The sequence below is a fragment of the Eucalyptus grandis genome, chromosome 11, assembly GCF_016545825.1.
Source record: "Eucalyptus grandis isolate ANBG69807.140 chromosome 11, ASM1654582v1, whole genome shotgun sequence".
In the NCBI taxonomy this organism is placed as follows: domain Eukaryota; kingdom Viridiplantae; phylum Streptophyta; class Magnoliopsida; order Myrtales; family Myrtaceae; genus Eucalyptus; species Eucalyptus grandis.
Window position 1 is genome coordinate 42,486,766 of NC_052622.1, and position 27,333 is coordinate 42,514,098.

Below are 27,333 nucleotides of genomic sequence, written 5' to 3' on the forward strand. Positions count from 1 at the left end.
TTGTAACAGCTACCTCTCATTGGTTTGGACAAGTAACTGGTGTGCAAACAAAACATGTGGAAACTAATTGGTAAAATCAAATCTCAATAAAGGTTGCAAATGCAATATAGTTCTACCATTGCCAGAAAAGTTTCACTTTGGTCAACAGGCAAACACAAACTAAAGTCTCATCTATAATGTTATCTCTAAAAGCAGCAAATGTGTACTTTTTTATTGTCATGTGGCTAGACAGGTATAGTTGTTAAGGCATTAGATAAATGCATTAAGGACGAGAACAAGCTCAACAAAATTCCATATTGGATATTTCACAGCAAAGTACACTAAATGCTCAATTGCACTTGCAGGAAAAGACATCAAGAAGGATTTTACTTGGAGCAGACCACCAAGGACCTGCTAAGAACAATTTTTTTTTATTAAGTGCTAAGACCAATTTTGATGCTGCATATATACAAGAAACTCATTCAGCAACGTCAGCAATAGAAAAGATCATTTTAAAGAGGTGTTGATGTTGGTTGGATCAAACAGAGGTGACAGCAATAGAAAGGACAAAAATATTGATAAGGATAGACTATCTTGGCACTTTGGAGGGCGTCCGGTGAGAAAACAGTTCAAGACTCAGAGAAGGATAAAAATAAAAATCACACTTTATATGGTAAAGGAGTCAGCGGCGGAACCCGCATCTTATAGTGCGAGAAGATAACTCGAAGAATCGGAACAGCCATTTTGTTGGGAATTCCAATGATTCTAAGTTTGTGCAGAAGCCGAGGCAAGAGGGGCGAGATGTTGCGGGATTGGGGAGTTAGATGGTTGAGAAGCTTGTGGGTGCAGACGGGAAAAAGGATGGGGGAATGGTAGAAGCAGCGATTGCAAAACTGGTTCTTTGCCCGACAGAAAGAGAAAACCCATGAAAGGAAAGGTGATGACCGAAAGTCGGGAGAGCGAGGATCAAGGATGATAGAAAATTTAGTGGAAATTCGGTGGTTCTAAATACTGGTGCATCTATTCAGACAGTACCCAGTCCAGTGGAGAAAAATGTTGACAGGAAGATGGAAGGGAAAGAGAAGATCAAGGAAAAGGAAGGAGATAAGGGGTGGGACAAACAAAGTGTTGTGGATATACACCAGATCAACAAAAGCCAAAGGAAGGACAGAGACCAGGACAGAGAGAAAAGAAAGGAGGACAAGTTGAAGAAGAGCGATGGCAGAAAACCTGAACCGGAAAGAATCAAAGAAAGCAAAAGGATAATGCTGGTGCTATCCCCACCTCCGCACAAATTAAAAAAAGAAAAACCGAAACTCACGACGAGACTATAGCTGCAGAAATCTAAACAGAGCAAGAACAGGACAATCATCGAGTACTGGCAACACGCAACTCTGATAATGTGTCATCATCAAGGAAGAAAGAAAAATACATTTACCAGCATAAAAATCCAAGCCCGTGGTAGCAATTACAGCTTATGTGAGGGCTACAATGCGGACACTTCACAATCAACCGAAGTACCCTCGCGCGCAACATCCAAAGGTGCAAAACGAACTCTCAAACTCACATCCGGGGCATACCTTTAGTCTTTTAGTCTTTCCACACTCTGCGAGCAATCTGATGGCCTCCCAGATCAAAAGCTTTGAACTTGATTTTCCCGATGCTCGGCTCTTCCAACGTCGGGTACTGGGTGGGCTGGTGCTGAACCAATCTCTAGAATTCCAACAACAACAATTAAAAAAGCAACCCCCAATCAATAACCGAGGCAAAAACCCAAAACCCTGGTCGTCGATTCCCACCCCCAACACCCTAGAGTCACTCGCCTAAAAATTAAGTAAGAACAGGGACGTACATCTTGGAGAGCTTGTTCGGGGGTGCCACCGATGACCTTGGCGACGCGGAGGAGGGCAAGCGCGGCCTTGAGTTCCTTCAGTTGGGTCAGAAGGTCGGTTGCAGGAGCAAGCGGAGCCGAGCCGTCGTCGTCGCAGGAGCAGGAAGCAAAGCTGTCGCCGTCACGGAGTAGGAAGCAGAGCCAGAGCCGTCGCCGTCGCTGTCGTCGATTCGCTGCGGAGGAAGGCGAACTCGGCCTTGAGTTCCTTCAGTTGGGTCAGAAGGTCGGTTGCAGGAGCAAGAAGCAGAGCCGTCGTCGTCGCAGGAGCAGGAAGCAAAGCTGTTGCCGTCACAGGAGTAGGAAGCAGAGCCAGAGCCGTCGCCGGATTGCTCGGATCTTGGATTCGCTTGCTCGTCAAGAGGTAGAAGATCCAGATCTCGCTTGCTCGTCGCGACGAACTTCGACCTTGATGGAGTGGTTCTCGGAATCAAATCGTGATGGAGTAGTGCAAGTTTTAGGGAGAGAGAGACGAGGAGAAGAGAGTCGATGGAGAACGCTGCAAAAGAGAGGAAACGTGAAAAAAAAGTTAGGGTTTTGTTCAATATAGGGTAAAATTGGACTTTTAAGGAAATATTGAGGGTAAAATAGGCATTCGACGACAATTCATTAAACCAAGGGAGTGGCATGCCGAAAATGCTGAAATGCCCAGGTCCCCACCTGCTTTGGGCTTTCAGCATTCTAAATGTCAGCATTTGGAGAATGGGGGCTCCAAATGCTGAACCAAACACTAGTTTTTTTTCCCAAGGGGCTTTCGGGGCTGAAAGCCCCTTGGGAAAGCTAAACCAAATACCCCCAAAATGAGTTTTGCAAGGAGGGGTGCTTTCGTCTTTTTGATGCGGGGTTTTGTTTCAAGGTATTTCAATCATATTATAGAATTAGATATATCTAAGTGATTATTGATTTAAAGCAAAAGTATGTTTTCTGGTATATTCTCACATTAACTAATTAACTTCGGTTATATGACAATAACCAAAAATGGTATGCAACATTTACAAGCAACTATAAAGTTGTAATTCATGCGTCAGTATTATTTTAGATTCACTCACAATTCACGTGTAATCCCTAACTTATGAACATCATCAGAAAATGACTTTGGCTTTATAACAGCCACCTGCAGCTAGCTAGTCTAGAGCCGCCTCTTTTTCTATTATTGATTGGTGGCGTTACGGCAGCGGAGTTTGCCAAATCTCCATTGTTGACTTAGGATTGATTGCATCCAGACAATGAGGTGGCAAAATACATACATACATGCACAAAGCATGGTACCTAAACCATTAAAACGCCGTGCTTCGACAAATATGTGGTTTCAAATCCAATTGCTACTCGACCTAATCACTTGGGATTAGGTCAAGAGAAAGTACTTTCTTGTGAATGCATGTCTTTTTGAAATCAAAGAACATCGAAAAGGCTTTTTCCCCTTTTTTTCAAAGGTCACTTTTTGTTTTGCTTTTTCTTATTATTCATTTATCTTTTAATTTAGTTTAGTTTCATCTTAATATGGACGATTTGCTTTGATGAGATCGGAGAGGTGGAGTTAACTCGATGCTGGAGAGCTGGTTTAAGATGAACACCGAAAGGAAAAGAAACATGGAGGCACGCTAGCCGGAGGCCATTCTCAAGCTCTGTTTCTGAAAGTCCCCAGTTGGCTATCTCTAGACAAAACCTCTCATTTGAATTGTCCTGCAAATCCTCAAGCCCCAAAATTCTCCCACAAATCACCGTCCGCAGCCACTGTTGACCCACTCCACTCACCACTCAATCCAAATCGGCAGCCATTGATCGCGAGATGCCAGATCTCGCGGCCATGGCGTGGCCATGATAGTGAGCTCAGGCTGCAAGGGCCGTGATGTGATGCAATGAGTGTGTGCGCGCGCGCGAGAGAGAGAGAGAGAGAGAGAGAGGTATGAATGTGGGTCGGAGAAGGATTAGGGCCATTTTAGAAGGAAAATGGCAAAATAATACTTAGATGGACAATTTTGAAAAGTGAAGGAGCATGCATCTATTTTATAATATAGAGATATGTAAATGATATCTAGATGAAACTCCATGTACATTTTCTATATTCTACTAAACATATCTCATAACTTAGTTAACTAACTCAAATGAGTTTTACCAATAGCAAATTAGAATGGGTTTAGGAGTTTGAAAATGGAATTAATTAGTGCCAACCCTTTTGAGAGATTCAAGAGGGGGTTGTTCATAGATCACAAATGGCACTTTATAACTTCATTAGGGAAATGAGAGAGAGAGAGAGAGAGAGATCACTTATAAAGTATTTGCAAGCAATGCTAAAAAGCAAAACCCTGTCGGATTATCACAATATGCGCAGGCATTTAATTATTAATCATATTTTATTAATCACATCCATCTAGATTTTCATCACACTAATGATAAATAATGTAAACAGAGCAACCCAATTCCTGTCGGTGAAGAGAATACAAAAACATGGGGGTTCCCGCCTTGACAATGCACGTGATGCATTAGAGTAGTGATTGATAAGTCCAAATCTAACATGATCTTTCTTGTGCTACATGATCAATTAAAGACACGTCTTTATTAATTGATGAGTGCACGCTTGGTGGAATCCATGGGTTCTACTATTGAGAGAGAGAGAGATGATCTCTATTGGTTAAAACAATGATGAAGGTGTATTATTGGGAAATTGGACATTTTAATGATTAATCGACTCTTTCACGTTTTCTCCTGATTTGAACAAGCCAAGCACACTCGTGAAGTGGGCGATCCTTGTGATTCTTTTCGAAAGTGTTGAATAAACATGCGATATATTGCAATTGCTAATTTCCTAACCCTACTCTATCGGGAATTGTATCGGAAGTAGCTATTCTATAGGGTCTGGTCCTTGGAAATTTTCTTGGGGTTATGTTCGATGCATGAGGTTCATTTAATAAGCTTTCTCTTAAGGTTGAATCCCATTTGTCATTTTTCGCTGGGCGCGTGATAGGCTTTGTTCTTTTATTTTTACCTTCGGGTGTGTCTACTTAGATTTTTATTGTTGTAATTTTTAGTTATAATCATTAGAATCTTAAGATGTATTTGAATCATCGATCTTCGTGGACAGTGGATGTGCGTGAGGCTGCTTTTGACAGCTATTTGTGGTGAAACTTTTAGATCTAACTGGTCTAAAGACGGCAAGTCTAATGGTGGTATTGACTTCCCAAAACGATGCGCGAAAAGTCAAGAATCAGAAGAGGAAACATTAAGTAGCTAGCTTTCAAAACAGTAATTGTGACGTGGCCTATATGGCTGATTTGGGAAAATAATTACTAAGCAATGCAGCATATGTAACTAGCATTGAAAGAAAAGGCTTGACTAAGTGAAACGGCCATTGTCGTAGCGATCGAAACACGACCATTATGGAATGGACTCGACTTAGTGCTTCCTCCTTTGAGACTTGTGAGCATGGAGTGAACACTGTTGAGCAATGATAATGGATTTATTTGGGTGAGTACTAAGATGCTTGGGGTGCAAGGGACACTTAGGGTTTCCTCTGGAAGAAGGCCTTAACCAAGTTAAGAATATAGTGATGTGGGAAAGAGAGATATGGAATTTGTGTATATTTCGATATATTTTGAACAAGAATATACGAAACTATTTAGATAGCTATCTAAAATAACACATCATTCAAGATATACGCATAATCTCGAGAAATACAAGGAATTAATGGATTTATCAAAATAATATCTCTAACATAAAAAAATTATCCTAGAGAAATCCCTAATTATTTCTAACTCCATTAATGCCGTCACCCACACCATATCCAACACCCCAAATCAAGGTACGATGATCCTGTGTGGCGGCACTGGCATCGGAGATTTGGCGGTTGTGGTGGCTCTGAATCTGACTCTGTCTATATGGCTCGTCGGAACTTAAGTAAGCTAAGCAATGTGGGTGAGTTCGAACTTGGCGGGTTTTGGTTAAGTGCACGGTTCCCAGGCTCGTCCTGCTATCATTCCTAGCAGAGAGAGAGAGAGAGAGAGAGAGAGAGAGAGAGAGAGATTTGGCCTAGTGGACATGGGTGTCAGTTCTTCTAAACTTCAAGATCTTCTTTATGAAGTTAGGTTAAACTGATGATGTGATGGAATCCGGATCCTTTACTCTTTTTTTTTCATTTCCTATGCTATTCACGCATGGAACTGAGCAGCAAGGCAGCCGATAGAAATTTAATAATACACGTTTCCGGCTGTTCAGCACGATGAAAGTAAGAATTAGTAAAGGACGGTCGTTCATTCGAGAACCACCAGCGATGGTGTTGTCTCCATATGTGTGTTCGGTACATATACAACAAGGTTCTCTCCAGCGAAGTTTGAAAGCTTCCCACCCACAAATCCTCATCACTGTTTGGTCCAACTCGATTGGTCAGCTAAGTCCGGTCGCTAACGGCAGTGGTCACCTTCAAAATCATGACTCTCGAGTCCGCACGTAAAACCTCAATACAAAAAACAACAGAACAAGGATAAAAAAATTTCAGAAAAGAAGAAGAAATGGACTAATTCTTGCAACTGTCACCTAGACATCTGCTAATTCAGCTCCTTTGAGGAGATCATACCAAAAACAATCCACCATCCCACCTCCATTCATGTCCCACGGTCCAACGTTTGAACTTAGGGACGATTGGAACTCACTGCTAACCGCAAGAAAATCATCGCTCATGGCTGAGTTGTTGTCATCTGATGATACCAATTCTGACCAGAAATTCTCGTCTATCAATCCGGAGATTGCATCTTCAAGCGCCTCTTTGATGCATTTGTTATCATTGCCGCTGTTGTCTTCCGTGGTCGTAGAGGATAGAGACACGCTGCTTGAGCTCTGTTGAGTTTGGGGAGATGAGATTGGCCCACCGTGGCTTTCATATTTAGCATGTGGTTCGTTGTTGGTATGCGACATCGTGACTAGCCTTTTGGACGGAACATTGTCGAGCACTGCCGCCTCGTGCTCCTTTCTTAGCCTCTTCTTTAGATGGGTGTGCCACACGTTTTTTATCTCATTGTCTGTTCGTCCCGGCAACCTCGCTGCTATCGCCGACCATCTGAAGAAAAAGGACCAGTGACATTAGGGTCACGTCAGGTGTATCGTTACTGTTTATATGCATTCGATTCACGATGGGTGGGAACAAATCAAAGCTTGGATGCATAAGGCTTTGTCTTTGATCTTGTCTTAGGGTATTGCACAAGGACAAGGACAACCACAAACACGAGGGGTCTATTTTATGAATAAGACACGTGAAAACAAACATGTTTCAAGCGGGGAATCTTTGCCAATCTAAAAAAGCGGGCTTAACATGAAAAAGAATATAACCTTAATGAAAAACAATCAACCTTTATTATGCTTATTGGGGTCCTCCACTAAAAATTCCAGGAGAGGTTTTCAAGCTATGATCATCGAAATTTGAGAAAAAGGGTATATTTTTTGTCAAACATAGTACAATCTCGCTCACGGTGTACGTAGTTAATGTGCAAATTAATAGATTTACTATTTATATCTCTACCGTAAACTGAGTTAGACAAGAATTGTGCCTGCTTGCATGGTCTCAGTCGTCTATGTCGGCATTTGATCTTTTGCAGTTATTTCATAATCTGCCTCAATGGTTTCTAGGTAGCAGACCCGAAGATTTAATCGGTGGGTACGGCGATGCTACATGTTTTTTCATCGAAATTGGCTCTACTGTTTCTAGACAAAAAGCAGATGAAGTAAGAACTCACAGAGCTCAACACACGTAAATCTGAAAGGCCAGTCGATCTTTGCTATTTGAATACAAATTGCCAAGAAAAAGGGAGAAAATAAAGGAAAAAGGGGAAAGAAAGGATCGAGGGAAAGAGGGAAAGAAAGGAAAGAGGGAGAGAAAACCTGTTCCCAAGCATTTCGTGGAGTTGGATGATGGTGTCCTCTTCTTCTCTGCTAAAGTTTCCTCTTTTAATATCTGGTCTCAAGTAATTTGTCCACCTGAGCCTGCAACTCTTGCCACACCTCAACAAGCCTGAAATGGAAGCAAAAAATCTGACAAACGTTAACGATCAGGCACTATACGGCGATTCGATTCATAACGTCATACGTTGTCATATTGGTAGCAAAACACAAGCACTCAATCGCGAACAAATTCACTTACCGGCGAGCTTAGGGAGCCTCCGCCAATTCCCGTGGCCGTGATGCTGGACGTAGTTGATGAGGATGCGGTCCTCGTCGGGGGTCCAGGGGCCTTTCTTCAAACCCATCTTCTCACAACACGGAGCTCTCCCCATTCTCTCTCTCTCTCTCTCTCTCTCTGGTAGCGAAGCTGTTTTAAATGACTTTCGTTTAAGCTGAGATACGTATAAATATGCTGGTGAGCTCTCTCTAAGCACTCTTTCAAGCTAGGCTAGCTAGCCAAGAGCGTTCTCTCTTTATGTATATATATAGAAATATTGACAGGGTGTTGAGTGGACATTCCATTGAACATACGAGCGTACTGGTTGGTACGCCTAGTCCACAGTAGGCCCCCATATTACAAAGTGGCATATTATCCTGCCGGCACCCCCCCTCTCTCTCTCTCTCTCTCTCTGTGGACGAAGTTCGGGCAAATCATTTTTCCAGTAATCCTGGTGAAAAGTTGCAAGACGAGCGTTTCAACCCAGGTTTAGCGCCAATGATTATGCGTTGCCTATCGGAACTCCACCAACTGCATGCCCACTTTTCAAGATCAAAGTCATCTATCCGGAGCAAAAGCTAAGGCTTAATCGACTTATAAGACTTACAAGGTACTAGTAAACTTTCAAGTAAACCTCTACAATCGTGCACTGATATATTAATAAAAAGACAATAATATTTGATAATACAATTAAGGACATACTCAGAAGATGTCATGCATTGATAATGTAACTCGATTTCCAATAACCTTTTTAAGGAAATTATGGAATAGCAATATGTGTCATTATGAAATTAGTGGAGCGGAAACAAATTCATATATTTAATAGGATAATCATTTAGAGAGTCGTCTGATTAGAAAGTCAAATATAAAATTTCACCAAAATGTTGTGAAATTGAGAATAAACAAGATATCCTTTGTACGGATTACCTGTAATATAATTAGTACCGAATATATGTGGAAATTAATTTGGGTTACCGTTTGAAGTCCACGTAATAGAATCTAAAAACGGATTCTTTCATCTTACTAAATTGGTGATTAATAATTATAAGTACGTTAAAATGGCATAAATAAATAGTTTGAATTAGATCTGACATCTTACAAATATCAACTTACTAAAATATCGTGATAAACCTTGGTTTAAGTGTTGAAATGGACGGGGCCCCTGTATTCAATGATTCGGTGCTCAAACGCTCGAAATCTTCCACGCCACTTAGTAAACAAGTTCAGTAAGAATCTCAACTATGTCGACACTAACCCTAATTTCGGAGCTAACGGTTCTTGCAATCCTATATGCGGGTGAAAATGAGACAAAAGGCAAGGATTGTTAAAAGAGGGCAACACATCTTGTCGGTAAGGTAAAGTTGCGTACTGAAGATATTTACTTTTTCACTAGATTGTTCCCCAAAGTGTGAATGCGATTCACGTCTCAAAATGACTTCTTGGGTCGCTCCAAAAATCTGCCCTTGCAGAAATTTGACATTGAACACAGGCCAAGCAATTCTTGAGAAGCAGTCAACCGTCGGTGCGCCCTTGTGGTCCAACACTAATTCCAACCCTAATTCCATCACCATGAAATTTCGAGCAACCGGACGCCACGTGGGGGACTTCCAGGATTCTCTCTCTCGCATCGTTTTCTTTTGCCAAATTTTCTAATTGAATAATTATATTATTAGGACTATGATGGGAAGAGATCAAACTTGGGAGGATCGGATTTCTTCCTTAAACTCTCCGGTCTTTGCAATTTTGGGACGGCATGCGCGGCAGTTTTCTCATTCGAATGTCCTAGTAAGTGGACATTTATTTTGACCTGATCTTGTCGAGGAGGTTAAGGTCATTAGGGCAGGCTGATTTTCCTACTTTAGGGTCAAAGTTAATCCTGGTCAACCTCGGAAAATCTGTGGCCGTTTCTAATGGAGGGGGGACCATGCTCCGTGACTCTAAGCTTCTGTTGCGACCTGTGTGGTTGCATACTCTTGTATTTCAAGATGATGTGTAGCTAATAAGCATCCGAGGTCTAATTAAAGTAATTGCTCACCTCATTTTTTTTAGCACTCTCTCATGATCAAGTCAAGGGATGGATGTACGCTTTGGCATGGGCAAACCGTCGTTGTACAGATCAGGGCACATAATACGAGTTCAAATTTTCACGTTCCTAGGCATAAACAATAGTAATGTTTAGGTGCACGGTCGAATTTTGGTTTCAGCTCACGTTTTAATTAACTAATTAATGAGGTTAATTAGCATATATGTGAGTGGGGGTTCTACCTAAATAAGATTCCTCGTTGCACAAAAGGTATAGCGAAAATGAAACTCGGCTTACATCAATATTATGCCAAATGAGGATGCGAAATTTTTTTTCTCCTAAGTTGTAGTTTGCATTCTCTATTTTAAAAAGTTATACTACACAAACTTTTATTTCAAGGGACGACATTTTAAGCCTCGACTTCCACTGTACATAAAGTAATCCCAACAGCTTCAATCTCAAACAATTGCAGAAAATGCATTAAAATTCTTGTCCTATTAAAGTTAATGCTAACGATAGATTAATATCTAACATATACTAAATCCACCACCTCCTCACGCCTGTTATATTTAAATTCAAAGATTCCCTATTTGCAACCTTTTTTTTTTCAAATTAAATGATGGAAATCTACTACAACTTGCCCAAAAAAAAGAACAACTTGTAGTATACAATATAATTTTACCATATGGAAATAAAAAGCGTGTAAAAGAAGGGAACTATTCAGATCGGTAAACAATTACAGTCTCTATTCTAAGATCATCCATTGAACCTTTGTCCAGTCCCCCTCAATGTCTTAATTCTTTCCAGTTTGGTGATAAAGTTGGAGTTTTCCACTTATCACTTTTTAATGGCTTTTAGACTGTTGTTATTTAATAAAAACTACACTTTGCATTCTTGAATTTCTATCATTTTCCCAAGCTTTTTTCTAAGACTTGTAAAATATGCTGAGTTTTGAAACTAAGGCTTCGTTATTTCGTGAAAAATGAATGATTTGGGAATTTTTTTTCTTAAAACTAATTTTTTATATCGATTAAAATAATTAGTTAATGAAAAATATTTTTTATTATGGATAACAATTCAAGTTCTAATATTTTCATAAGTGATGAAAATTATTTTGATTCAATTATTTTTGTTAGTGATGCATTCATTTTTAAGAAAATAACTTTCAAATCATTCATTTTCTTGAAATAAACACGCCCAAAATTGGTGTAAAATCTCGAAGATAAGAGTGACCACGAGGAAAGTGTTAGAAATCATGTTTGAGGTTACTATAATGGCATAAAATTAAAAGTAATCATTTTTGTACAAGACTTTGTAGAAGATTCTGATATAAATTGTTTCATTGAACTTGCAAAAATTATTTTTGTAGAAAATTTTAAAAGAGTTATTTTCGTAGAATCTTGTGTATGAACACAAAAAAGTAAACATGCAAAACAGTCGACCATACTTTTCTCTAAGCTTCTCTTTGGGAATAAGCAGTCTAATTTTCGTCTAATCACGAATTTTCTTCAAGGCGAACAAATATTTATGCAATAAAAAATTCTTAATTTGACAATCTAAGTGAGACCAAGTCTAACTTCGTAACCACTACCACGAATTAAGAGCCATGCTCCACTTTCTATAGAGATGACGACGCTTCCCACAAGTCAACGAATTAGAGCGGTCTCCAATACACATATTTCAAGTGAATGACGAGAGAAGACCAAATCCTTTTTAGCGAATTTTCAAATTTAACTGCAATTTTCTCACAGCTTAGCCTTAATCCAATAATTAGAAACTTTGATTTTTCCCCTTTTTCTTGCTCTCCGAAACCGTATGGGGTCTCTCTCTCTCTCTCTCTCTCTCTCTCTCTTAAGTTTCCACCTTTGAAGTGAAGCAAGCCACTGACGCCATGCGAGGCCTAATTACTCACACGTTTTTTCTGTGGGCGTCATGCATTGATCTGCAGTGGTCATAAAAGAAGAGTCCTTTCCTCGCCAAAAACATATCAAGATCATGATTTCTTTCTATCCGGCCGACAAAAATAGTTGTGAGCTCGACTTTAATGTGGAAATAAATGCAATCTAATCAAATCACGCTTGGGATGAGAAGATGCATTCCGTTTCTTCATCCTCAAACATTTCCGGCGCCCTTCACTTGACCTCCCGAGCTAGTTGGTTCCAAAAGTTTTAAACTTGCTGGTCTTTCACCAACCCAACCTAAAGATCTACGACTGAAGAGAAATGTCGATGAATTATTGCAAATCGACGTTGCTCTCCAATGGCTTACATTCATACGGTGAAAAGTATTCCCTTCTTGACTTTAGGGTCTTGAAATCAAACGTGTTGAGCTTTAAAATAAAAATAAAAAATCACTATCATATGCCACTATCCCCGCCCAAGTCAAGTGGATCTTGTCCACCACCATCCGCACCATCATCACATCGCACATCTTGAACTCTGCTCGAGGTTTTCTATTAATACACGAGGTAGCCTTTTAGGAAGGGGCTTCATTTGTCGTCAAATGCGACTTCTTCACCGACGTTTTGAATTGTGGCGGCTTTGCTTTCATAAAGTTTGGTGAGCAAACCAAAAGATTTTGCCTTTACGCGTCTCTTTCTCTCGATCGATATAATCATGATCGATTACAAGATTTTGTGCCAAGATCAAATCCATTCGCAGCCCACTTGCTCGCCCGACTTTCATCACGTAACTAGTGGTCATTTGTTTGTCAATTATGCAAAAGCTAGTAGGCAAAAAGGGAAAAAAATAAATAAATCACACTTTATTAGCGCATGCGATGTCCTTTTGCTACATCATCTTCTAAAGGGATTGCCGTTAGATGTCCTTTATTAGCGCATCCTTTAATCCATAGCACTCCTGTAAAATTTCTCAAGCACTTAGAAAGCGCATGCCGCGTGTCAAGCGTCGTTTATGCTACTAACGATTGTCATAATGAGATTTATGACTAAACTGACTAAATTGAAAATTTTAGAACTTAATTAACCATAGAATTATGATTTTTTGATCAATTATCCCACTTGTATGGTTAAGTCATTCACAATTTCTTTTTTTGCTTTTCTTTGGCCAATTAAGATAATTACCTATTGATGACGTCTCGGTGAAGAAAGGCTCCACTAACTAATAAAGTAGCAGACTCGGCGGCTTATTTATAGCAAATTTGTTTTGAAAAAGGAAGGATCCCACTTTTGTATTTATGCGATCTTGGCTTTAAGAATGATTTATTCAAGTACAAAATCGAGCGTGTGAATATATATAATAATAATAATAATAGTAACTACATGCATGTATGCTCGGTTGCGGGACTGCTTTTTCTATTTTAACTTATAAATAGGTTGTGGGATTTCATTTCAGCGAAATTATAGACTTACTAAAATTGATTTATAAAAACGGTTTGATAAGTAATGGCTCATTTTGCTATTAGTTGTTGAATATTAGCCCACATGTTTCGAAGTCCGCTCGCTCACAGTTTGACATATCGATTTTCGTAAATCAGTCTTAGAAAATCTGACATTACTCTTCATTTATATATAAATCGCAGGAGATAAAGACAATGTCCATAAGCTCTTGTATTTTCGGATGTAGATCCGTCCGTTCGATGTACTTTTGCTCATTTTAGTTTATGGAATTTTCTGTTTTGGATAAAAATAATTGTCGTTCAATTTGTTTTATTATATATATATATATAGTAGAGCAAGAAATAAAACTAATGAAATCTCCATGAATAGACATGCACGGGACAAATCCCAAGAATGTGTGTATCATCATATCGTAGAGTGGACAAATTCCAATCGTTCCCAAGCTGAAATCTCTCCCATTTGACCCTCCAAACCACGAATCAGTTCTTCACGTAAATAGAAAATGGCCAAAAAAGGAAGGCTCATACCTTATTTAAGAACACGTACTAGACATTTCCAAAATGCTCAAGCTCAAGACCAAAAAAAAAAAAAAAAACTATACTTTGCAGATTACAAGAACTTCTAGGACAAAGGTCGAGATGGCCATGAACAAGAAGACGGTGGTCGCGATTCTCCTGATAGTGGTGGTGCTGATGGCCTTCGCCGCTGCCACCTCCGGCGAAGTGATCCCGGAGTGTGCCAAAACGTGCATGCCAGTGTGCCTCAAAGAAGAAGCTGCCAGCGTCGCTGCATGTAACCGGGCCTGTGCAGAGTATTGTCGCCAAGTCGAAAATGGCCCAGGAATCTAGAATGCTAATCAGGCCGACTTTCATGTATAAAGTTGCATCATCCTCGCGTCTAATTATTAAAAATGTCAGTATTAAATTATAGATTAATGTGGTAGGCTCGCGCAATAAGAGCATAGGAAGTGACGAGGGTTCTGTCCCTTTCTCTCAGCGCCAATAGTCTTTTAGACCTTGTGTTTCGATCTAATTCATGCAGAGGTTTCTGTACAAGGGTCATCTTGCACTTCTGCTATTGTATTGATTATTTGTCCTGATAATAATAAGGACCAAATTCCTTTCCTTCTACGGCTAACATACGTACTATCGGTGTCCTGAGTGTTTTAGCTGTTGCATTTGAAAGACAGAATGCAGTAATTCATTCCATGGGAAGACAACTTTCCTTGATTTCATCAAATTTTTTCACCACCCTGAAATCCTTTTTGAATTGTCTTTGCAGTTCCGAGAACTAAGTGAAATCATCAACTGGTATTTGGCATTGGTCCAGCAAGACGGATGTCATTACAGAAGAATCCATAATAAACAGACACGATACTCTCGATACACTTGCTGATGGTAAATAATACAAACTCTAAGAGCCCTTGAACCGAAACATAACAGTCTCATCCACATCAAGAATGGAAAAGAATATATATGCAGCCACCTTCTCTCGCCAAATAAAATCGCAATTCTCAAGTTTGAGATCCAAAAGGATTCATGAACCTCAATTACAATCATTGATAGAAGAGGTAAATTATGTATGTGCCAAGAAAAAAGAGCTCTACATATTCAGATGGTGTTCCCGTTGACTTCAACTTCCATTTCTATTAAGAAATTATGAAAGGGGTTTAAAAAACAAAAAGAATATACCTGCAAGAACAAATTTACGGGAAACTATGTTTTTGAAAAACCTCTATAAAGACAGGTTAAATGCCAGAGCATGGAAATCTAGGAGGTCAAATCAGGATCATCTTCATAGTCAAAATCTTGTTCAGCAGCCCTGTTTTTCTTTGCATCTCTTGGTGCTGGTCTTCCCTTCTTTGGTTTTCCCCTATAATGACAGTTTAACCAATTATTACAGACATCAAGAGATTAGAGGCCTTTAAAGTGATGACAGCCTAGACGGCCTCCATATTCTGTTAGTCACAAAGAGAACAAAACACAGTACTTACTGCCCATTGGCATATATACCCCCCTTAGATCTCCCAACTCCAAGATCTGATCTCCCATCTGAAAAAGAAAAGAGAGAGAGAGAGAGAGAGAGCATAAAAAAGGGTTCATGGATAGAGGTCATAAAAGAATAGAAGTCTTGTAAAGATCAATGTATCTCACCATCTCTTCCCCCTGCAAGCTCTTCAGCCTTCAAAAAAAAAAAAAAAAAAAAAAACAGAGGACAATACCATAAGAATTAGCCATATCTTACTCTATGAATGGCATCCTCAAACTTCAACAGCTTACAGTACATTAAGGGTCTTGAAAAAGTAGAAGTGTGTTAAACTATTGCAACAATCTCCTCACCGTTGATTAATTAGAAGAACCATGAATTCGTATGTAGTAAATTCTTGTCTAAGCAGGACAGATAGATGTAGCACAGAGTCTCATATAAAACTATTTAATTTCTGTTTTTCTTCTTTAAAATTCTTCTTGAGAAAGATAATATTGCTGCTGCATGCACCATGAGACAATAACAAATCTTTTGTAACCAATACCACAAGTGCCAACACTCAAGTGACCCACAACGCAACAACAAAACAGCAATTGAAAAGCTTAAAAAAAAAGAAAAGAAGAAGGAATGTTTGGAGGTCCTGAGTAGAAAAGCATAAAGTTCACTGTACAATCCGTGATTGGAAGTTTAAATTTGGTCAGGCCACGAGACACCTTAGAGGCAAACCATTCCATGTCCTACTATTATAAACTCTATGAAACGCCTTATCTATCTAATCTGGAAAGAAAGGAATTTGAAGCTTCACATCATCAGTTTGTTTCTGCCTCTTTTAAGCAGATTCTGTATGTGGTAAAGTGGAAGATGTTGATGGAGAAAAATCTTCAATCTCATGTATCTAGTGACATGATTAAATTTTATGTCTGAATTTTAACACTCTCTTTCGAAGTGTAATGAGGAGCTTGCAGCAAGTAGTATTCCCCTCGCTTAAGTGGCCAACCATCTTACATGTCACATTTAGATGTGCACATTCAAGTTCAACTAGACAATGAGCTATAGTTAATGAGTGTACTATGTTGATGCAACCCATTTGGGGCACCTATGCTAAATGCCACATTAACACAGCATGCACTCCTTTGCTTGCTCAAACTGAGTTCAAGAGCTCCTAACTTCAACTAACAAACAAAAATTTAAGCAAATTTATATATGGCCAAATTTCTCAAGAATTCACTTGACTACAACTTATCGAATTTGAATGTGTAGATGTGAATTATACAATCAGGGTGTAAGCTGCCTCAAAGAACCGTTCTACAATGGCCTCCATTCCCATTTCCATAACACACAACTGATCTTCAACAACAGATTTACATAAAAGGCTGAAATTCAGAAGGATACCGAAACTGCCATTATTAAAAACATACAGCTGGTGAGGTGACTGAAGACAAAGAGAAAAGCCTGTCTTCAGGCTGAAATTTCCTCGAGCGCTTCATGCTGTAGAATACACGAGTGCGATGAGCAAACATTATTGACAATACATTCAACCATTGCATACAGATTATCAAATACCCAAGTAAACCATAAATGTAAGTCATCTGATGCATCTAAAGTTGTTTCTATGAAGCATTACCTTGTATTAGCAGACAAGAAATGCACTACTATGTGCACACTTAATTCTAAGGTGCTCTTCCGCCAATGGCCATGAATGCATTGGGCATATATTTCTGAATCTCTCCCTCAGCAGGATAAAACAATTTACAAGTGAACATCGAATTGATTCCTTAGGAAGCACACTGTCTACATTTTTTCAAATTCTTAGATGCTACTCAACTTGAAACTTGACATTTTCATCTATAATGCAATAATCCCATTCTAAAAAGTTCCCTACTCCTTTTTCTGAGTCTAAACACCACAAAAGTTTCCAGCATATTAAGTGTACAAGGGTATTGCAGGCAATGGTGTCTGGCAAGACAAACAGAACAAACGAGTCTCTCACCCAGTTGACCATTAAAACCTAAGAGAATGATCCACAATCCGTAGGATATAACAAACTTATAAGCAATATGGTTCATGAAGAAAAACTGATTCTACTTTTGTATTTCTATTTCACTCCAGCCAAATGGAATATTCAAGATGAAAATAACATAATTCTCATGATGGATAGATATCCAATAATCAGAATATGTGATAGTGTCCTCGCTAAAGAAAACCTATACAACATTCCCACATAAATTGTCACAAATTCAGATAAACCACACACAACTCATGAATTGAGAAATGAGGTGGAGTTCCACTTATGGAGGTATATAAAAAAGAGTTTGAGAACAATGCCAAGTAACCGTACAAGGCTGTACTCTTAGATGCAGAAAGAAACCCTTCAAAACCTTTCAGCACATTCCCACATTGACTCGGGTCCTGCAAATAACTTGTCTCCATCTCATATACCTGAAAAAGAAAATCAAGAGCATCATTGCCAGAGAAACAAACAGTCATTACATTGCAAGGTCCAAAGCCAGACAAAACAGTAAGCTACCGGATAATGCTCTTCTCATCAGAAGATATTCAACGATATCAGACATACTACTGAGCTTCACAGCTAAATCAACAATTTCACGATGAATTGACAAAAAGCGAGAGACTCAACCATTTGAAGTCCACCTCTCTAAGCAATGTACCAACTATGCTAAAACCTCTGCTATCTAGATAAAGTCGACATGGGACCTGAAACCGACTCAAACCCATTTCACGACTCGCGGCATCGTAGCGGAAGCACAAACGCAAAACGCCCTCCCAGCAACTCCAATCAACGAGGAAAGAAATGAACCATCGGATTAACACGAACGGGTTTAGCAAAGAGGGCCAAGCCAGAGAAGCAAACCGACCTGCTTCTCGATGTTGCGGAGCTCCTCGTGGAGCTTGGCTCTCTTGGCCAGAAGAGACGACAGCATCGCCGAGGGATTCGACGGAAGCCTCTGCCCTAATCATCAAGAACGAGTTCACTGTAACAATCTCCGACGTCGAAATCCCAAGAATCGACAGACCCAATTCCTCCAAATTCAAAGTGCTTTTTACCTTCGGAATCCATGTCCTTCCCCGGGACGATTCGGGAAATCCGACAGGATTCAGACTCGGAAAACGAAAACCTAATTCAGTCGGTCGATGGGAAAGGGGAATTTCATGAACTCCTGCTAGGGTTACGAAATTCGATTTCGACGTGACGATTACGGTCGATCTCGAACCCGCCAAAATTTGGGAATGGGCCGGGTCGGGTCGAACTTACGTGAAGCCGATCCAAACCCGAGATTCCGCCGCCAGCGTAGGGGCCTGGTGAACGGGTCGGGCTAGCTCGGTTTGCAACGGGCTGCGCCTGCTCGCCGGGAGTATGGCACGGCCCAGGGCCCATGAAAGGAGCTGGCTCGGCCCATTTCGTGTGGCCCTCCCCCTTTTCCGAGGGTTTTCTCCCTAGATGATGATCATTTTACCTCGAAACCGGTTTAATTGAAAACCGATCCTAGGCTAGGTTCGTAGGATCGAGAAATCAACCATTTCTCCAATTTTCCGATTTTTTTCTTTTGGGTCGGATCTAATTTTCTGATTAAATTAGCTTGGTTACACATCTCTAGTCCTTGCTTTTACCTCACCTGATTTTCATGTGTAATAATATCATTTCATTTTTGGATAGGTTGTATCTTTTTTTAGGACAAACGCACAAACGTTTGTAGTCTCTTTCTCTTTATTCCCGTGCTTTATCGATTTTTTTAATCAAAAGATTCTATTGAATTGCAATCGTGCACTTTTGATAAAAAAAAAAAGCCATGGATTTGGCATAGACTGCAGACTCGTGCGATTGTATTGTCAGGAAATTTTCTGTAATTTAATGTCAATTTAATTTTGAGCCTTTCATGCCATGACTTATGCGGCGAATTGTGGGGATGTGACATGAGATGGACTCGATTGGGGTGTTGGGAAAAATAATGATGCCATGGCCTTTTTGACGAGACGTTTGGGGCTTTTCTTTTAGCTTACCTTATTATAATTGTAAGGGGGAGATATGATGAGATTGAGATTGCTGTTCAAAAAGCAAAGAGAAGGGAAGATTTTATAACTTACCAAAAAAATAAAAAAAGTCAAAAAGAGAAAACCCTCTTTTCCACGGAAGCCAAGGCTCTTAGCGTGCGGCAAACGCACCGGCCCACGCCCATCCCCTCCCTCCCTAGGCATCCTTGTCTTGTCTTACTTGCCTTTCCATCTTCTTCCTCACCTTGCCTCCTCCTCCTCCTATTATTTCTCACTTTGACTTAATGACTTGTCTAGAAAATGACCCATCTTCAAGTCCCCATTTGAATTTTTTTTCTCTCTCTCTCTCTCGATTTCGATATAATAATCTTGACATTATATAATTTAATCGGCACATGCTTACCCCAGAAAAAGAGTAAAATAAAAAAGGAAAAATTGGAAGAGATTGATACTTCCAAAATGAGTGATTGGCGATTCTCTTTCATCTTGGGCTAGGGTTGGTTTCTCTCTCTCTCTTTTTTTTGGGAATATCGAGAATCAACATTACTGCCATATGGAAGGATTTACATATTTTAGGGTGGATTCCGCCAAACCATCTACAACATTGTCTCGAAATTCAAGATTTTACTTTTAGGATAATTGCACGGAACAATAATTATTACGACTTTTCCTTTCAATTATTGTTCTTGCTTCCGTCCTAGGACAGGGAAGTCCAGCATGCAGCCAGCCTCCCTATCACCACAATCCTCGACTTCTCCTTTTACTTTGGGAAATTCTTAAATGCTTCAAAAAGCACTCTTAAATCCATCCGAACCGATCTGAATACTATCAATTAATCCATATTTTCATCTCGAACAAACATTAACGGTGCATAATCTATCTTATTTTTGGCCCCGCACTTAAAAAAAGAAAATGGAGGGGGGCACCCGTAAACCCTCCTCGTCGTACAATCGAACCTCCTCCTCTCAACACGGCTTTCCATCCTTCATCCCTCCACCTCTCGCCACACCACGAAAGCCCAAAAAAGGTCAGGAGAAATTCGTGACTCGTATTTGATCCGTTCTCCAATTTTCCAGCATTAATTAATAAAACGTGTCGCGCTAATTAGCGCCTTTCTGGTACGCCAAAAAAGCATGGTTAATCCAAAGACGGTATCCGTAACGGGAGTCTCGGACGATTGCTTGGATGTACTTGTCGCTCGAGGAAGAGGACGAGGGGATTCGAAAATAATGAACTTTCCTTCGTAGATAAATGAGCAGAGGGAAGAAGTCGTTTTTGTCGCGGACTCTTCTCTCTTTTTTATTACGTCTTGCCTCCACAGAAAAATTGCTCTGGAAAAGACAGGGAGAAAAAAAGGCTGAGTCCTCTCCTTGTTAGAACGAGTCTCTCGACATTCGGGAGGCACCTGTTGCTCTCGTTCCTTCGTTGATTCCGACTTCCGTGTCTGTAATCTGCGGTGCTTCTCAGCCTGCCATGTCGTTCAGATGGCTGAGTCGGGTATTTCTCTCTCGCTGCAACCATCCCTTTTTTGTTTTTTTGTTTTTTTGGCGATTCTATGTCGAACCCTTGACGCGTTTCGGGTTGCTCGTTTGAGTTCTTGGCGAAAGTTTGAATTTTGAGTGGGAGTAGTGATGATATAATCGTTTATCTGAAAAGGGTACTCTTAGAGCAGCCTGATTTTTACGGGCGATGGATTTGTTTTGCTTGTCGCCTCTAGTTTTTGCGCTTGTGAGTGTCGCTGGAGCGAATGACGATTTTTCGTTTGTTTACGGATGATTGACATGATCATCGAGGACGTGTCAATCGCAGTTTTGGTTTGCTCACTTTTGCACAAGCATAAACTGTTAACATCTTGCCTGATGTTGGGATCGCTAAGCATATTCGTGGGCTTTTGAAATCGGCGGAACTTGTGGGTGTCTACTGCTTCTTTACTTAATTGCATTTCGTATACTTACCTGTGGAATAAAAAGGATACTCTGGCTGTACTTTATTCCCGGGAAAATGCGAAAGACATCCCTTAGACTATGAAAATGTTTAGCTGGAATCTACGACTTTTAAATGACCATGCATTGTTGTTCACCCTTCGGAATGTTGGAAGTTATGACCATTGGAAGGCCATTTCCAAAGAGGAAAATGAGTTGATGGTTTGGCCCACTTTGATGTTTTTCCATTAGTTGTGCAGGCGATTCGTGCTATTTTGAGTGGCAATTCAGTGGCTGCATTTGGCTTATTGCAAAATTTTCCTAATTATTCCCATATTCCACCGTGTCCGCGGCTATTATACAATTAGACAATGATTTGTATTTTCTGTAACTTGAGTATGCAACTATAATTAGGAGCATAATAGCATAATGGGGTTTCTGTGTGCAGAACTCTTGTATAGATCTTATTCTAAAGAGGAACTTTGGTTTGTTTGAATTACCTCATTTGAAACCTCGAGTCAGGAGTTCTTGTATTCCTTTTACCCAGGGAAATGCCACATCTGGCATGGGTATATCTGATCATAGCAAGAGCACTTTCATGGATCTAAAGAGGAAGAGAGTCCATCGCTACGTGATTTTCCAGATTGATGAGAAGAAAAAGGAGGTTGTGGTTGAGAAGACTGGTGGCCCAGCTGAAAGCTATGAGGATTTCACAGCTGCACTCCCTCAGAATGATTGCCGTTACGCCGTTTATGATTACGACTTTGTGACTTCTGATAACTGCCAAAAGAGCAAGATATTCTTCATTGCCTGGTTAGTCTAAATGCACTTTGTAACCTTAATATTTCATTCTGGTTTAGCAATCTCCTCAGAAGTCCTTGACTTGCCAAAAAAAGAAAAGAAAAAGTGAAGTAGAAAAGTGAGCATCCATCATCTAATGTGTCTGGCAGTCATATTCTTTTATATCTCTCATAATGATTTTCTAGTTCACAGACAGCTATATAGATATCAGTTTTCTGACTGAATAATGCAGTGCGAATGAAGAACTTCCTTCTCCCCCATGAATTAATTTCTAGCAGTTGCTCAGCATCTCAAACTAAGCAGTGTGAGAATGTTCAATTTGTTTAGAACTCATGAAGGTGATGCCTGAATATTTATCAAAGGAAAAATGGGAAATATTAAGCTCACATGTTAGTTTGTCGCCCTTCATATTGTCCTTTCTATTTGATACTGTTTTCAGCTGGAGGACAAGAAGGAACTACTTAGTCATGACTTTGGCCTACTATAGTGGGAAGTAGTGTGACACCACCATCTGCTAATTAAATATTGGGTGATGCAAGCAAACTGAAGCAACAGTAGTCATCTGAATGCCTTTAAAGTCACGCTAGAACATCTATTCGTGAAACCTTCAGTCTCATTCCTTTATGGGCATCTGTCAAGTACATATTTTGGGTCACTGATATTGCCTATTTTATGCTCTGGAAAGCTTCTCAAGTTTTTAGCACTCTTCATGATGCTAGTGATCGAGTACCCTAGATGTGATTTTTGTTCTGGATTATTATGTTCCTGATATTTAACGAGGTTTTGTTTAATTGGGACATTGATTAGGTCTCCCTCAACATCACGTATACGTGCCAAGATGCTCTATGCCACCTCCAGAGAGAGATTCAGACGAGATCTGGACGGCATTCATTACGAGATTCAGGCTACTGACCCCACAGAAATGGATCTGGAAGTGATCAAAGAGCGTGCTAATTGATAACCAGCTTACAGGTTAAACATTGACGATTCCCTGTTGTCCCAAAGAACGATGCATTGCCTGACGACATCGGACATTAGATATTCAATAGTGCCTAGAAAATCTGTAAATAGTACAAGTTGTTACTACTGTTGACGACCACAATATGAGGCTTTGTTATGATCAGCTCGTAAGGTATCTTTGCTTTAAATTTTACCTGCTTGCATTTCCAGGATAACAGCAATTGCTAAGTAGCTGGAAATTCTATCAGAAGTACTTATATGCTTTGGTTGCTGAACTTACCTTAAGTTTGACTTGTAACGTTTTTTAAGTTTTCATTGCCTTACTTTAGGCAGAGAAGCACATTGATCCCTTCAATTATGGCCTTGCAAGTCATAAGTTTATCCTCTGTCTCAGGAGTATCTTTTGATGTAATTTGATTCGGTCTTTTTCTTTACCAACCTATCATAAAACGTGTTTTCAATTTCAGCTCCAGAAACACTGTGTAACTTCAATTACACTTGCGTTTCGGATAGCATATAAGGACACATTATGGCTTCTTGTTGATTCTAATTAAAGATTTTGTGTCCACACTTGAGAAATTGTTGTTAGCCCTCTAAGTTGCGAGAATTGCAGAGGATCTCTGTTCTCCCGATTTTGTATTAAACCTTGTCGCTTGATCTGCCACCAACCAATCATGAAATAAAACGAGTTTTGGAATTTAACCACTTTGCTCTTTTCTTCTAGGCTGGTGAGTTTTCTTTATCTCGTACTGTCACGTCTCCTGCTCCACCGAGTGGTCCCTCAATCTGCATTGTGAGAACTAGTGGAGTTCCATATTCTTCATGGCATTGACAATAGCCTCGATCCCTGGACTACAGCAGCATCCAGTGCATGCAGAAGAGCTCACCCTAGTTTTGCTCGTGGACACTCGGCAAACCTATTTCCGGATGGAGTAGATTAATTGCAGGGAATGATCCTATTAGGGGACAAAGCAACGATTGAGATATGTTGGTTAATACCGATTGTGACAATCGCAGCCTCAGCATCATGTCATCTTTCCTGTCATTCAGTTACGTTCCTTTGATTTTTGCATAATGTACGGAAGCATGTGTATCCATAGCATAGCAAGAAGTCTCTCAATATAAGAGGAGTATTCCGAAAGAAATGCTACATTCCTCTCCCGATATAAGTAAATGAATAGGAACCAAAATTCATGTCGGTAGTAGTATCTCACTTGTTGTGTTGCTTCCCCTGCATCCTCAAAACGTTGTATTCACCTTCGAGAGTTCTGCAGCTGTGGTCGTAGTCATATTCCCAGAAGTGTCGAACTGCATTTAGACTCATCCTATTCTGGGAAGTCGAATCGTCTATGCAACTGCAAACGATTCTTTGTTGAATTTTCTACTCGTTTGCGGGAATTTCTTGTCCAAAATGAACCTGCTACACTTCTCTAACAAACGAATTTGAGAAACAGGGTTTCCATGAGGATTTCTTCTGATGGTTCTAAGGGAAGAAACTTCACAATAGAAATTTCGATAGATGTTCTTGCATATTTAAGAAATGCAGAGCTCTTCAACTTCTCAGCCAGGCTAATTAATCTGTGTTGCATGGTGTCAGTGAAAGATGGGCTTTACTTTTACGTTTTCCTGATGTTTGATTTGAAACCACACTGACACAACAAACAAATAAAAGCGTTCAGCTATGGAGAAACCACATCATATTGTTTAAACCCGTGACAAAATGAATGCCTCACGACAAACGCAGAAACGGCATCAGATAATGATAAGGATGCCGCAGTAAAACCATCTTTTACAAAACTACAAATCAAAGGTTATAAAACCTAGGGATTGAAACTGAGAGACATATAGTGAGGCAATCCAAGTCCACTTGATTCAGTAGCTAATAAATGAAAACCGGCCCTCATCAGAACTGCTCCGAGACGGACTGGAGGAGACATGTCGGAGTCCGGCAGACGCGGCATCTAAAGAACTGGAACTGTCCTACTACTATAAGCCTGCTGCTGCTCCGAAGCCTGCTTTGCCTCGTCTTCATCCTCAATCTCGCCTGACATCTGCTCCAGAGACTTACCCTTTGACTCCGGCACCAAAAACGTGAATAGCAGCCCCAAAAAGTTGACTACACCGAGCACGAGGAGGGAGTTCCTGACTCCAATTCCTGCAGGGTACCCTGCATCTGCCTTGGCCTTGTCTTGGTTCTGAGCCAAGTACAGGAACCCGAACGCCCCCACAATGGCACCGAGCTTCCCGGATGCTGCCGATATGCCATGGCATGTGGACCTGAACCGGGCTGGGAAGATCTCGGCCGGCACGACAAATGTGGTGGCATTGGGTCCGAAGTTGGCGAAGAAGAAAGTGAGCGAGTAGATCACCACGAAGCCAACGTGGTTTCCTGGGTGAGTCCAGTGGTCATAAGGAATCGCAAGGGCGAACATGAAGACCGTCATGAAAAAGAATCCCATCAGCTGGATGGCGAACCTCCCCATCCTATCGATGAAAGCCACTGTGAACCAATACCCTGGCACAGTGCTGCACAGGGCGATGAGCGTCTGAGCCCGGGCAATCCTGAACACCTCCTCGATCGCGTTCATGGTCTTTGCCGGGGGAAGCCACCCGACAGCGCTGAAGATGTCCTTCTGGAACAGGTTCTGGCTATAGAACGCGATGTCGAGTAGGAACCATGTGCTCGTAGTTCCGAGCAAGTGAAGCCCATGGCGGCGTACAAACTGGCTAGAGAACAAGCCAAATAAGCCAGCAGATTGATCCTCAGCTGCCGACTCTGGCAGCCGCTTCTCACCATTCTGTTGCTCTGCATCCATATTAACGTTCAGAACCTTTGACATGTCGGCAGCGGCCTGTTTCATGTTTTTAGCTACCAGGGCGGTGAAACGGGGGTTTCGGGCATCTTCAACCTCCAGTAGTAGGTGAGACCGGCCGGAATCGCCCCCACCATCAGAATGATCCTCCAAACAAAGTCGGCCTGCGGGATGGTTGAGCGGATCGGGTTATCCTCATAAGCTGGGCTGGAGAACCGATAATTGAAGGCGGTCGAAATGATGATTGCGAACACACCGCCAGCCATTATCCCGAACCCCTGCATCGCAAAAACCGCAGCGATGAAGGCCCCTCTAGTCTTCTTGTTGGAATATTCAGACATAATAGTTGCAGATAGCGGGTAGTCGCCTCCGATGCCAAATCCTAGCCAAAACCGGAAGAAGCAGAGCGTCGCCATGATGGACTTGGGCTCGCGGCCGAAGGACAAGCCCGAAGCAATTGAGCATATCACCATGATCATCAGTGTCAGGCCATACACTTTCTTCCTTCCCAACTTGTCGCCGAGCCAGCCGAAGAAGAGCTGGCCCGACAGGGTCCCGCATAAGGCCACGCCGTTGACAGCTGCAGCCACATTTGGAGGCAAGGTTCCGGGCTTCGCCGCGCCGTCCACGTGGTAGTATATCCGACCAAGCAACTTGGTCACGAGGGATATGCAGAAGAGGTCGTACGCGTCCGTGAAGAAGCCCATCCCAGCGATGATGATCGCCGTGAAATGGTACCATTGCGTCTTTGCGACGTCGAGCGCGTTCAGAACTTGTGCTGATTCACCGGCCATGTCAAGTTAGCCTACTGACAACCCAACTTAATGCTGTCCAACCTGCAAAATGGTACAACATTAAGATAACCAGTAATGATCAAATGTCACGATCTGACTTAATCGTTTCAATGTGATCAATTGGAAGAGCTATGTCGAAAGCGCAGAGAAGAACACCCTCGGAACTGCCATGTATTCTTAGACAAAATGATCATTTACGGAGAAATACTCGACCGGTTTTCTTTTCGGCGCGAAACTTTCTAAGGTTCAGCAGAAGTTCCAACGTTCCTCGTTCCGCGTCAACTTCGTGCTCTTCCCGGGTGGTGAAGGAAGGAAAGTGAAACGATACGGATATGGCTGACGTCCCAAATTCGAACGCTGGTTTTTATGCGTTCCCAAATGGTGTCATGGACCGTTGAGGAAAAGGTCAACTTAAAGACAAAAAAAAGAACTCTCTCTCTCTCTCTCTCTCTCTCTCTCTCTCTAATCCACATGAAACTAACCGACCTCCGAGAGTGTCGCAGGCGGACGGGCGCCAGCCACATTGTTCTGAAGCAGCAGAACCGGAGCAGGAAGATTCAGGTTCACTAATATGGATATGATGGTCTCGGACAAGTTTGACTAATGACCACGAAACAAAAGTATAAAACGAAAAGCCCATACATGGCCACGTC

General features: G+C 41.0%; 4 protein-coding genes across 4 annotated transcripts; 1 reads left to right on the forward strand and 3 right to left on the reverse strand.

Annotated features, from left to right (window-relative positions):
• Positions 1-6,093: 6,093 nt before the first annotated feature.
• On the reverse strand, positions 6,094-8,308 carry LOC104426573 (transcription factor MYB13). The gene is made up of 3 exons (XM_010039676.3): positions 7,995-8,308; positions 7,736-7,865; positions 6,094-6,917 (listed from the first exon to the last, which is right to left on the reverse strand). The coding sequence occupies exons 1-3, from the start codon at positions 8,125-8,127 to the stop codon at positions 6,398-6,400; spliced, it is 783 nt and encodes a 260-aa protein (XP_010037978.1). The 5' UTR covers positions 8,128-8,308; the 3' UTR covers positions 6,094-6,397.
• A 6,543-nt stretch (positions 8,309-14,851) lies between these two features.
• LOC104426575 (chromatin modification-related protein MEAF6) lies at positions 14,852-18,591 on the reverse strand. Its single transcript, XM_010039677.3, has 7 exons — positions 18,446-18,591; positions 18,256-18,350; positions 17,718-17,818; positions 16,798-16,867; positions 15,547-15,574; positions 15,387-15,444; positions 14,852-15,265 (listed from the first exon to the last, which is right to left on the reverse strand). The coding sequence occupies exons 1-7, from the start codon at positions 18,456-18,458 to the stop codon at positions 15,163-15,165; spliced, it is 468 nt and encodes a 155-aa protein (XP_010037979.1). The 5' UTR covers positions 18,459-18,591; the 3' UTR covers positions 14,852-15,162.
• A 2,057-nt stretch (positions 18,592-20,648) lies between these two features.
• LOC104426576 (actin-depolymerizing factor) lies at positions 20,649-23,459 on the forward strand. The gene is made up of 3 exons (XM_010039678.3): positions 20,649-20,887; positions 21,860-22,125; positions 22,921-23,459. The coding sequence occupies exons 1-3, from the start codon at positions 20,864-20,866 to the stop codon at positions 23,069-23,071; spliced, it is 441 nt and encodes a 146-aa protein (XP_010037980.1). The 5' UTR covers positions 20,649-20,863; the 3' UTR covers positions 23,072-23,459.
• Positions 23,460-24,753: 1,294 nt separating this feature from the next.
• On the reverse strand, positions 24,754-27,092 carry LOC104426577 (inorganic phosphate transporter 1-4). Its single transcript, XM_039304160.1, is given in 3 exon segments — positions 24,754-25,963; positions 25,966-26,722; positions 26,894-27,092. Coding segments are annotated over 2 exon segments (1,644 nt in total). The 5' UTR covers positions 26,681-26,722; positions 26,894-27,092; the 3' UTR covers positions 24,754-25,034.
• Between the last annotated feature and the right edge of the window lie 241 nt (positions 27,093-27,333).

What these genes read in the sequence shown, in the direction of transcription:
- LOC104426573 (XM_010039676.3), bottom strand. Translation starts at nt 8,127, where the DNA reads ATGGGGAGAGCTCCGTGTTGTGAGAAGATGGGTTTGAAGAAAGGCCCC. An exon ending in GAGGCTCCCTAAGCTCGCCG is followed by an intron (nt 7,866 to 7,994) that starts GTAAGTGAATTT and finishes CTTCCATTTCAG; the next exon opens with GCTTGTTGAGGTGTGGCAAG. An exon ending in CACGAAATGCTTGGGAACAG is followed by an intron (nt 6,918 to 7,735) that starts GTTTTCTCTCCC and finishes CTTTTTCTTCAG; the next exon opens with ATGGTCGGCGATAGCAGCGA.
- LOC104426575 (XM_010039677.3), bottom strand. An exon ending in TCCGCAACATCGAGAAGCAG is followed by an intron (nt 17,819 to 18,255) that starts GTCGGTTTGCTT and finishes TTTCTTTTTCAG; the next exon opens with GTATATGAGATGGAGACAAG. An exon ending in GCATCTAAGAGTACAGCCTT is followed by an intron (nt 16,868 to 17,717) that starts GTACGGTTACTT and finishes TGTATTCTACAG; the next exon opens with CATGAAGCGCTCGAGGAAAT.
- LOC104426576 (XM_010039678.3), top strand. Translation starts at nt 20,864, where the DNA reads ATGTCGTTCAGATGGCTGAGTCGG. An exon ending in CGTTCAGATGGCTGAGTCGG is followed by an intron (nt 20,888 to 21,859) that starts GTATTTCTCTCT and finishes CCTTTTACCCAG; the next exon opens with GGAAATGCCACATCTGGCAT. An exon ending in AAGATATTCTTCATTGCCTG is followed by an intron (nt 22,126 to 22,920) that starts GTTAGTCTAAAT and finishes GACATTGATTAG; the next exon opens with GTCTCCCTCAACATCACGTA.